Here is a 12,223-nt window from a genome sequence, read left to right as displayed (position 1 = left end):
TTTTTTTTCTCGGTAAACACAGACAATTTCTCTGAGAGAAATCTCAGAGTGGAATGCCGGGATTTTTTTTCACTCTGGATTAATTTTTTAAAGATTCAAATTGATACTTGATTCATTCACATCGTTTCATTTCATCGGAAGATATTGTCGATTGGAGACAATTTTTGATGGTCACTGAAGGAGGCAAACCATTCATCTAAATCTCGCAATAATCTGCGAAAAATCTTATTCATTAATCTATTATTGAATTAATCCCATTATGTGTAGATCGCTGGAGAACAACGAAAACGTTCCAACCGTTTCAAACGAGTTGGAATGTTTTCTCTCTCCTTCTTCTCCATTTTCTTTCTCACTCGACTCGTTAATTTTGGTGGAGGACGGGCACGTGACAGCGCGACGGAGACGACAATGAGTGGGAGCGAGCGCGATACATATTCCGTTCTCACTCAGGGGGGGAATAAATATATATAATCGAACATTACTATAGTAAAAAAAAAAACAAAATCTGCACAATTATTCAATAGAATCACTGGAAAACTATAGAGTTTTCCAGCGACAGCGCTGGGATTTTCTATGAATTTTTTTACCTACGTGTCAATGATAAATATGTCGAGAAAAAGGAAAAGACGTTTAGATCATTAGATTGTGCATTCATTATACTATTGATTATAATATGTTCGATTTTACATTCCTGACAATTATTACAAAATGCGAGGAGCTACTGTATTGAGAACCCACTTCCGGTAATCGACCAATTTATACTCGGGCCCTACCATACCAACAGTTCCGTACGCTCCATCGTAGTCCATGCGCCACCGCTACGAATTTTGCTGTTGAACACTTTACTTTGGCCCTGCTGATCTCCCCTATAATCTCTGTAAGTATTATGTCTATGTTCCAGACCTGTATTTACGACCGTGCGTTCGTCTCATATATATTAGACCGTCCTCTCCGTTTTTTTCAACCCCTCTCCTCGTCGTCTGAAAAAGTACCAGAGACAATTCACACTTTCAACATCCGTGGACGAGCCTGTCAAGGTCGTTGATCATTAAAATTCCAGAAATAGTTCCTCGAGATTGAATCATCAAAATTAATCTATTATAATTTTGATATTATATGTGAACGCATCAATATAACTCAAGAAAATATCAGCTCAAAAACTCAACGCGATAAATTACCGAAAGAAGTGTATGAAATATTATAAGATGGCGTCAGCAGTCATCACGTCGTGGACTTGAGAGGAAATGAGCAGATGAGAAATGTGCAATTTTCATTACAAAAAATAAGTGAGATTCATTAATTAACTACGTGTGAAAAAACTAATTTAAAGTTGGTGTATTTTCCACAACTAGTGATGTTTAAAATATCAATCGAAATGTCCTGTGTCGGATTATTAATCAAATGTGAGTCACCACTAGGATAAATAAATTGAACTTGATGAAATCTTCCATGGAGTTAGGTCTTGGGAATTGCAATCTTTGTAGTTGCTCATCGATGCCTTTGTCCAGTGTGTCAGATTGTGTTACCAGGACTTTTTAGCCCCCGCCCGTGATTATCATCATCGCAAAGGCAAACGATAACCCAACATTCGATTGTCGAGGCTAATTGTTTCAATTTGAAAGGCCCAAGTGTTGAAAATCAAATTCATTAACAATGCGTGAATTTAAAGTAGTGGTATTGGGCTCGGGTGGGGTGGGCAAGAGTGCACTGACAGTGCAATTTGTGTCTGGATGTTTCATGGAGAAGTACGATCCAACAATTGAGGATTTTTATCGTAAGGAAATTGAGGTGGATAATTCACCGTGTGTCCTGGAGATTCTCGACACTGCTGGTACTGAACAGTTTGCCAGTATGAGGGATTTGTACATTAAGAATGGCCAAGGCTTCGTTGTTGTATACAGCCTTACGAACCATCAAACATTTCAGGATATTAAGGCCATGAAGGAACTTATCACACGCGTCAAAGGCACTGAGAGAGTACCAGTGCTACTGGTTGCTAATAAATTAGATCTCGAGCATCAGAGAGAGGTGGACACTGCCGAGGGTAATGCACTTGCCCAGCTATGGGGCTGTCCATTTGTCGAGGCATCTGCCAAAAATCGAACCAACGTGAATGAAGTTTTTGCTGAAATTGTTCGAGAGATGAATTTCAGTCCTGAAAAGGAGAAGAAAAGTTACTGTTGTTGCAGTGTACTCTAATACTTAATCAAAAGCCTGGTACATTGGAGCCGATTGAGACTGAAAATTTACTGAGTGCTTTAAACTGCATGTGGCACAAAAGTACCATAGAATTCCATAACGCAGAAGTGAAATTGTTTGATCAAGCTGAATATACTCTTTGTCAATATTTCCATTCAGAATTTTTCATATTCTATCTCATTGCAAAATAAAATTTAAGAAAATGCCTTTTTTTATTTAAAAAAAATCATAAATTTGTTACTTTAATTATCAAACGTACACGATTGACTCATTTATCTGTTCGTAACGTTTTGTTTTTTCCTTGGTTTCTTTTTTATTTTTGTAGAAAGAAGAATACGAAATTAATGGAGTATGGAAAAGTTTAAAGATTGTGGCTGTCAACTAGCCTCATGGCCGAATATTTTAATATAACATGGATAGTATTATATGTAATTATCACTGTAATATATTAATTAAGTACGACTGGTATACATAAGAGTGGAAAATGGGTGGGTATTGATGGTATTTTGAAGGTGACAAATTTTAAGGACCAATGCGCAATTGATTTATAAAACTAAAAACCGATGATAAGGCATGTGTGAGACGATTGTGTGATGACCCCATTCCTCTTGGTGTTATTAAGTTAATTGTTGATGCGAAAATGTAGAAACGAAAAAACCGAAATTATTTAATTTATGGACAATTTTTATGATCAATTATTGAGATTTTCTTTATATTTAGCACATTGCGCATTCGTCCTTTCTTGGCAATTAATAATTTTCTGTACAAGGTGCTAACTAACAAAAATATCGAACAGACGGAAATCATTGAAAAAAGCGACATTGGCAGAATTTCAAGGGACCACTGTAGTGGTTTTGGGCAGTTAATGTGAAGGATTAAACGGTTGATCCAACTTAAACTGAAATTCGTCCGATCCTTTGGAGATAAATACGTTTTCTCGCCATTGGAAGAAATTGTCCATTAGAGAAAATTATTTTATTTTCATTTTTTAATTTCTTTTTGTTGTGTAGGAGAGTATAAAAGTCAATGGCTCTTTTGTATATTAAAAACATAGTAGATTGTAAGAGTTTAAACCTTATTATTACCAACAGGATTAATTCAGAATTTCAGACACTTTCTACATTATTTTTACTCAATCATATCCTTAACTCATGTTTTATGTATACATATATCTCTTTTGTATAAAAAATATCTTTGCAACTGCATCTTGATAATTCATTTGCTACTGTTGCACTACTTACTTTAAGGCAATTTTTTACTGATTCGTGTTCTGTCTATTTTTGCTTAATTTGCAAAAAATTAATGGTAGGGAATTCATCATGTAAGTGCAAATCAATTTTTTTTTAATTCCATTTATAGTCAAATGAGAAAAAAGTACGAGAGCATTCGAATGAACTCATCAAATTGTTAATAATCCAAAGCTATTATTCCTCGCCTACTTTTTCAAACACAGAATTGACCGAATTATTGATTACACAGGGATCCCTTCAACTACAATCAAGTGAATTTTTTCTATATTTTTTAATACTACAGTTATTCTTTACTTTGCAACATACGGGGCGTCATGCAATTCGTGAATTTCTCTCTTCCCTTAGATTACACATTGAAATTTCAATGAATTCAGTTTAATTTCTGTGAAAAAGACAACAATTCAGTTTGTAATTCCTTTTATCGAACTGAATGTGTTTACCATTTTAATTTTAGATATGCAAATGGAGGACAACCTGGAGGATATAAAAATGCAATTTAAGTATAACGATCGAGTTCATTTTAAATAGATACTATTCTCAATATCAATTAATAACAATTTTATAAAAAAAAAGGTGAAACGAAAAAAACGTAAAACATTTTTTTATGTATAGAAAAAAGTAAGAGACTTAGTAATTGGGCAAAGAAACATTTGAAATGTGCATTGCTTCTTCTCTTCTTTTTTGTGATGACTAGTTTTTTCACTCTATATACCTAGATATCGCTGTGATCCTGTAGATGTAACCAAAAATGAAAAAGAAAAAATAACTGAAAGGGACATATTCGATTTGTCAGAAGCATATTGAAAAGTTTAGTAAAAAAAAATTTTGATAGCATCAATTCCTGAAACAGTAGGAAAGTCACAAATTATATCTTTTCAACGTAAATGGTCGGATTGTCTTTTTCGCTTTACTAAACGTGATATTTGGTGAATCACGAAATAAAAATAGAAATATTGCGCACAGGCATGTTTGTTCAAGGAGTTACATACTCATCGCACTTTCTGACGAGTGGAAGAGTAAACATTTTTATGAACAATGTAAACCTTTCTCCGTGAGACTTTGTATCATTAATCACCAATTCACGCAGCTTGCTAAATCAAGAAGAGAAAAGAACACATAAAATTCTGTTTCAAATAATATTTTTCTAAGTGCGCCGGTGAACTATGCTGTTTGATGAAAAACAACTCTTTGAACATGATATAAATAAAACTTCGGCTGCGCCACTTGCCTGTGTTAGCATATCATCGATCGGGGACAATTTTCCTACTTATCAATATTGGAATGAAACTCGACAATTAAGAAAATGAAACAATGAATAAGCAGAAAATAATGAAAATTATGATTAAAATGTTCAATTGTATGTGTAGAAGAATGTATTTTGGTTTGCACCTCGGGTTTACGGATGGTCTTCGTAAATCGTAGAATAAAAAGAATTTGAGTGATAATATAATGTTAAAAAATGAAAACGATAAAAGAGCAACATAAAAAGTAACAACACCACGATTTAGATTGTATATCGGCCTTACCTGTATATGGTATATTTTTTACGATGTGGACAAAACTGTAAATATTATAGTATCAAGTTATATACAATAAAACATTAACAATAACAATGGTCTTTTATGTGGAGACAAAGGACTAGCGAACAAAAAAATGTGCATTTATGAAAATTTAATTGCTTATTTGTTAAACTCAATAGTTATACCAATTTATTGCACAATCTAGTCCCTGCGAGAGAAATAACTAGAACTCACATCGTTTTCAAATGGAGCAAAATTATGTCTCAGTATTACAAGGATGACTAACAAATGACGAATGATGCAAATTTTTTTCGTTGTTTGCGAAACTGAAATTTCAATTGTTTTCCACCTCTTATTAATTTTCAATTCTTAATCATTGTATAGTACATTAGAGTACAAGGGCACAAATTTCGTTTTCGACGAATGTGAAGTTTACAGGCCGAGCCGAGGGCGAGGTCTGTATTCACATTCGTTGAAAACGAAGTTTATGCCCGAGTGGTCTATACTATTTTATGCCACAGGCTTCGCGCAGCCTGCTCAAAACTCGACTTCTGCACGACTTGACATAAAATATTATAGAGCACTCGGTAATAAATTTCGTTTTCAACGAATGTGTGTACAGACCTCGCCTTCGGCTCGGCCTGTCAACTACACATTCGTTGAAAACGAAATTTGTGCCCTTGTACTCTAATGTACTATTTGGCAATGTCTCTTAAAGGTAAATAATGACCATTGAACAAAGAATCGACCAGAAAAAAAAAACAAATTGATTACTAATGCATTTGGCCTTTTCAATTTGACAACAAAAAAGTAAAGTGGATAAATAATCGTGATATTGGATGATATTGAATCAAGTGCAATTGAATTAATGGGAGAAAAATAATAACTAAATGGGCTTAGGCAGCACTTCAATAGTCAATATGCGAATCGAAGACCAAAAACAATGTGCATTGTACTACTTTTCTGTCTCTTCACGTGATATTAGCGTGATAGAATGATTAGTTTTACTATCAACTTCGTGACTGACTGAAAATATTGCGAAAACCCCCAAAATAAAAAATAGTAACTCTCAGATATCCCACGTGAATGACCTCTAAATTTTTTTGAAAATGGTGAAACATTCGGCATGAACGATGTAGTTTGATTTTTTTGATATGATTAAAGCCCCTTTATATGACTTACATTTGATTGAATCTCAGGCAAAATTCATTCTGCAATGTCCCAGTTGTTTTAAAAATAACAAATTTCGGTTAAATATTTCATTTCAATAATTGACAAACCGCTGAGTCAATTTCGTTTCACTTTGAAATAGATTCATTTGACATGAAAGCAAGGATAGATATTGGACCAAATAATTAATCGTGAAGTTGTTGGTATGACTAGTGATATTATTATTATTATTATCGTTTTCATTGCGGTTTTTTTTCTATTTCCATCAATGCCTCATACGAGGAAACTAAAAATTGATAGAATTATGTGTCAAATAAGCGTCCAAAGGAAAAGATATACAGTTTCCTACTTTATATCCCGGGAATCTGCTGTTATCTATACTTTCACATATTCATTCCCAAGAAATTTTGATTACCCGGTGGCTTGGCACAGTGGGTAAGTTCGTTGCCTCACATGCGAAAGGTTCCGAGTTCAAATCCCGGCCGGGTAGAATGGTGCGATCTAATCATTTAGTCTTGATCATCATCGCAGTATACCCTAACCAGGTCAAAACGATGTAAAATAAACATTAAAAAAAAAGAAAAAAAAATCGAGATTTACGTCCATTTATTAATTATCCGAAGCGTACAAAAGAAATCAGAAATTTCTGACAGCTTAATAGGTAACATCATTGAGTAGAGAGAAATAAATCCTTTACTCTCCTTATAATGCAGGATTGATTATCGAACGATGCAATAAGACACATGGAAATGAAATTCTGACAAATTTCTTCTTTTAAAACTCCTTTAGATTCACATTTTTTTCCAATTAGTGGCTTCAAGCACTTATCACCAAAGCTGCTTACAAAGCTAATAACTTCCGCTAATGACTCAATGGCTGACTCATTACTTGGCCGATTATTCATCCTCATTACTGTCTCATTATAGAAATGCTCATACTCCGTACCTTTCACACTCACATTCAATTTTCTGAAATTATTGAGGAATGAACTGAAGAGTAATTGCTTATCAATTTCCAATTCTAAATGAATTAAACCCTTTACGAATTTTGATAACGATTTGATGAGGCAGCCAAAGTAATCGGGTTTTGTTTCCGAGGCTCTTAAACAATATTCGCAAGCTTCAATCGTTATTTGCATAATATTATCGAAACCCTCGACCTCATCAGCGTATTTGAAATAACCCCAGTGAATTACTGTTATTTCAGATGCTATTCTCACGTACTCAGACTCTGTACATGTAAGAATTAGGTGTTTCATTATTTCTTTTTCTAAATTTAATTTGTAAATTGAGGCTGCTTCGATCGCGGGTATTGCTTTTTGTATAATTGTATTTGTCTGCCTTAAATAATCATCAATTATCTCAGTAATATCGAAGTACTCTGATGAATTAAAGAGCTTGGAAAAATAAAATTTATCTACAGGCTGAAGCAATGCTTCAAGCTCAATAATCCAATCTCTGTTGTCAGCATCTTCAAACCAATTATCACGTGTACGTAATACTGTCTGTACTATTCTTATGGTCACGGTTAGTATTTCATTCTTGAGATACTTGGAAATAGTTCTGTCATTGCGTAATTGTGACATTTTTTTCGCCAATGACTTGAGCAACAATTCAAGATTAACATTGTTCAATGTTACAAGAATTTGACGGATATTATTGAGTGTTGATCTAACTGTTGAGACTGGTAAATATGGGGTTTCAATCGAGGGTATGTAAACCGTGTGGATCAATTCATCAGGTGTAAAGATATTGTGCTTAAGCATTGAGTCGATAAAATTAGAAAATTTAATGGGTGTGAATTCATCTTTATCGAGAGAAATTTTCAACAAACATGATAGAACTAACTTTCCAGTTTCATTAAGCATGGTCATTATTGGAGAGAGGAGAATTAAGTCATCTGGATTTATCATAATGTTACTGTACTCCTCTGATCCAATGCAAATTCTTATCAAAATCATCAGAAACTTTTGAGAATTTTTGAGTAAAAAAAAAAGAACTATCTTCAACTTATTTGGAGTTTTGAAGTCAGGATTCTTCAGTATGAATGCCACGAACATTTTTTCAGTATGAATAGATTCCAAAATATTTTCTGCATTGTGCTTCAGAATGTATTCCAATGTAATTTCGTACAAATCCTTGAGTTTTTGAAAGAAAAAGACTCGAGTTACTATATTGTAAACCATCTGCTTGTGCTCTTCGTATCCATCTTTCACCATTAATTCAGTTAAATACTCCAGAAGATTGACAAAATCATCTCTATCGAATAGATCGACTTTTTTGCGGATTGCATCGAAGACAGAGTGGTCCCAATTATTGCGCTGAATTAATAGTTGTTTAAGGCAATAATGATTTCCCTTTTCCACTCCTTCACATAATTCCATCAAGTTCATCGTTGTACAGTAGTTGAGGGATTCTGGTTTTACTGATAACTGCTGGAGACATTCTACGAGATGATCCTGAGCTTCAATATTGTTCATTTTTATGAATTGTATTAAATCGAAGCATTCAATGCCTATCATCTGTTGCAGGGACGCACAAGGGTTCCCATCAGCTTCCAACGATGCCCAGTCTAGATAAATGTTACAGTTAATCTTCTTAACTTTCTTCAAGAGAACATTGAACAATTCGAGGTTTAGAGATTTTATGTGCCTCATTGCAGTTTCTGCGTCACATCTTTGAAGAGTTCCTCGACCAAAAGTGATTTTATATAATTTTTCTCTTTCAGATTCAACTCTAAATTCTCTCTGACTGAACTCTAAGCAATTTGTTGTTAATTGTAAAATCTCTCGAAGGATATATCCATAACGTTCGCTCCTTTTTATTTCGGAGACCTCCAACAACCTTGTGCACTTCTTATCTGTCAATAAAGTTAAAATTTCTTGGTAGTTAATTATTAGACTCTCGAGATTTACTTCAAAATCCTGCGATTGAGTTCCAGCATCTCTAACAGTTAATACTTTTATGTAACTGTTTTTGGCGAGGGTTACTAAGAAATTGAAGCCCCTCGGGAAGTCCAACATGTGAACACATCGTCGTAGAATCTCCAAAATTTCAATGCAAAGATCAAGTGGTAAATACAGAATCGACTCGGCCAGGACTTGGTCGTATTCTAGAAACCAAATGAGCTCGATGAAGAGGTACGGAGACAACGGAGGGCACATGTCAACCAAGTGACCGTGAAGGAGGTCGTCCTGGAGAAATTCCTGGGCATTGAAATTCGTATTTAGAATAAAGTACTTTAGTGCCTCAATGCATTTCATGTTACACGTTGATATTCCCTCTTTGATTGGGATGTTGCAAGCTTCAAATATTGAGCCCATAGCAGTGATGATCTCCTCGATGAGTTTAGCGCTCTCCTCTGTCGTCCTTGATGATAAGAATTTTAATTTTCCTACTTCAGGATCCTTTTTTATTAAAAATGTCTGAATTTTTTGGTAAAACTCATCCATTTGGTCCATCATTATTCTGCTTGTCAAGTTTCTACGGGAAAATAGAAGCCGGAAGGTTACATAATTTGTTATGATATATCTAGGGATATTATCTGAGAAATGAGACGCAATTTCATGGAGAAAACTCACGAATTAAAGTCGTTAGAAATTCACATAACCAACTAGTAGGACCCGAGGTTTTTGAACGATTCGCAAGATTTTCAAGCAACTGGTTTCAAGCTGTCGAAATTCAAAATGGTACGAGCCTGGTATATGGATGATAGTGGAGAAGATCAAAGGTTGGAGCATCACAAAATGCCTCCGGAGTTTCTAACACTTCAGCAGCTATATGACATCACTGGAGTAGAGCACTTTGAGGTTAGACTCTTTGATTCTCTTTGAGAGTTTTATGGACAACACATTATTCCAGTACGCGTATGAACCGATTTCATAGAAATTCGATTGAATTGTTCATTAAATTTGTACTGAAAATTTTATTATCGTTTTTCGCCCATTCCTTTATATTCATTTATCATCATTGTTATATTTGGGGGGAGGGGGTTGACTGGTTTTAGGTCGATTATGAGAATTATTGGAATGATGAGATATTGAAGAAATTGAGGATGTCAAGGGGATACTCTTATGAGGACGAGATCGTGTGTTCCAAGGAATGTTTATCGAATTATGAAGAAAAGGTAAGTAAAGGAATTCTACTGTAGGATTAGATAGCTGACTAAAAGATTGAGTATCACAATATTTTTGTCCCATTCGCTTCTGGTTTTTATTTTGTTTTAGTCAAGATTCTTGTGTTATATATTTAATTAAATGTACCATACTTGGGGGAGGTTGGGGTAAAATGGACACTTGACTTTTTTTAAAATATTAGTGACGGGTTGAAATGTTGATGAAATTTAATTTTTTTTTTTTTTTCAATACAAAGAACAATTCTTGCCCTTTGTGATGAGCCTAACTTGAGCGCAACTCATAGATTTGTTTCTGAGTTATGATTTTTTTTTAAAAAGTCTAAAGTGTCCATTTTACCCTACTCTCCCCTACGTTCCGTTACTGTCAGCTACCGCATTCAAATCATTTTTTGACCGGTCTACGTATTTGCCCAGAGTAAAATGATCTTCGTCGACTTATTTTAAATACGAAAAGTAGAGACGCTAACTAAGAGTAATTTATTAAAAGAGAAATAAGGAAAATTACATACAAATTTATCAAAGGTATTACGAATGAGTAAATTTCAAAGCGATAAGGAAAAAATTGCAATTTTTCAAACAGTGATGGGCATATTAAGGCTTATTAAATCTTAAATACTTGAGTACACAAGCACTTAGTACTTAAATCAGTTCAAGTACTAAGTAGCAGAATATTTGATATCTAGTAACTTATCAAAAATACTAGATACCACTTGCCTTTGTACTTCGGTCCTTCGGCACTATCAAGTATGCGAAAGATTTTATTGGTTTTACAAATAATGAATCTTTTGCTCTTAAAAAAAACTGAATGGATTTCAAAGAGATATTTAATAACATTGAAGTTTGCAGATTTCAATCACAAAAATTTTTTGACATTGCATATCTCATCAGGAAATTGTGATATCTGTAAAAAAATCAAATTCTATGAGTAGGGTATGGAAAAATTTGAACGTGATCGTTGGTATATTTGTTAAAATATGATATAGTATTAGTAAATAGGTTAGTAAATATTCAAGACAAATTTGTGAAAACACTCAACACGGAATATCTATCCCTAGAATAACGCTATTGAAAAAAGTAAAAATCTCACACTTCGAACTCAATGAAATCTCATCGTGATATTTTTTTTGTTTTTCATTTTTTGTACTCATGGACGACTAATTCACTGATATGCAATAAAACTTTGTCGAGCTGTAGCGTACATATGAGGGGCTCAATGGAAAAAACAAAAAAGGTCACGTTTAAAAAATAGGAAAATCTTCTCGTGATTATTTCTAAAATATTTTTTCAACACTCTACTTTCATTTTATGCAATGTTGATTTTCCTGCAAATTATTAACATCGAATATCTCCGGAAATACTTAATCGATTTTGAAAATACATCCACAAATTTGGAATCATATTAATGTCTTGACGTGAAGTTTTTAAAAAATGGTTTTCCATTGTTCCAATTCCGGAAATCTCAAAAAATCGCCAGGAAAATGCTATTAACAGAGAATATCTTCCATAAAAATAATGATATGGCGACGAAATGGAATGTTATGATTAAATCTTTGACCTATCTTCTTGTGAGGTTCGTGATTTTCCTCTCCTTACCCATTCAAGAGCTGAAAATGTCACTGTATACGTCAAAACCAAATTTTCATGGGTGAATAACGCAATAAAATGAATTCAGTTGTGTTCATCCTCAAAAAATAAAACTGACAATCTTCACCCAAAAAAAAAACAAATTTCAAGTTGAGACTTACGATCTCAAATTAAAACTTATGAAAGTCCCAAGTTGAGACTTTCGAAAGTCTCAAGTTGAGACTTTGAAAGTCTTAAGTTGAAACTTTCAGGCTTCACAGAAAAAAGTCTAACGTTCACTGAACCCCTGCAAATGTTGAATCACCCTCAATTTGAATGATCCCCAAATAAGGGCTTATTTACATCCAAATTGGGGGTGATTCAACC

The 12,223-nt window shown here is 34.0% G+C and overlaps 3 protein-coding genes across 3 annotated transcripts; 2 read left to right on the top strand and 1 right to left on the bottom strand.

Annotated features, from left to right (window-relative positions):
* The first annotated feature begins 922 nt into the window (after window positions 1-922).
* On the top strand, window positions 923-5,059 carry LOC107037448 (ras-related protein Rap-2a). Its single transcript, XM_015256008.1, has one exon. The coding sequence runs from the start codon at window positions 1,654-1,656 to the stop codon at window positions 2,197-2,199; it is 546 nt and encodes a 181-aa protein (XP_015111494.1). The 5' UTR covers window positions 923-1,653; the 3' UTR covers window positions 2,200-5,059.
* A 1,669-nt stretch (window positions 5,060-6,728) lies between these two features.
* On the bottom strand, window positions 6,729-10,258 carry LOC107037447. Its single transcript, XM_015256007.2, has 2 exons — window positions 9,720-10,258; window positions 6,729-9,621 (listed from the first exon to the last, which is right to left on the bottom strand). Exon 2 carries the CDS (start codon window positions 9,600-9,602, stop codon window positions 6,807-6,809), a length of 2,796 nt encoding a protein of 931 aa, XP_015111493.1. The 5' UTR covers window positions 9,603-9,621; window positions 9,720-10,258; the 3' UTR covers window positions 6,729-6,806.
* LOC107037446 (1,2-dihydroxy-3-keto-5-methylthiopentene dioxygenase) lies at window positions 9,702-10,264 on the top strand (the record flags this gene model as incomplete). Its single annotated transcript, XM_015256006.2, has 2 exons — window positions 9,702-9,947; window positions 10,145-10,264. Coding segments are annotated over exons 1-2 (243 nt in total), but the record flags the coding sequence as incomplete, so codon positions are not given.
* Window positions 10,265-12,223: the final 1,959 nt, after the last annotated feature.

The sequence above is a fragment of the Diachasma alloeum genome, unplaced genomic scaffold, assembly GCF_001412515.2.
Source record: "Diachasma alloeum isolate Michigan unplaced genomic scaffold, Dall2.0 Dall_scaffold_00220, whole genome shotgun sequence".
In the NCBI taxonomy this organism is placed as follows: domain Eukaryota; kingdom Metazoa; phylum Arthropoda; class Insecta; order Hymenoptera; family Braconidae; genus Diachasma; species Diachasma alloeum.
This window is presented reverse-complemented; position numbering and strand designations above follow the sequence as displayed.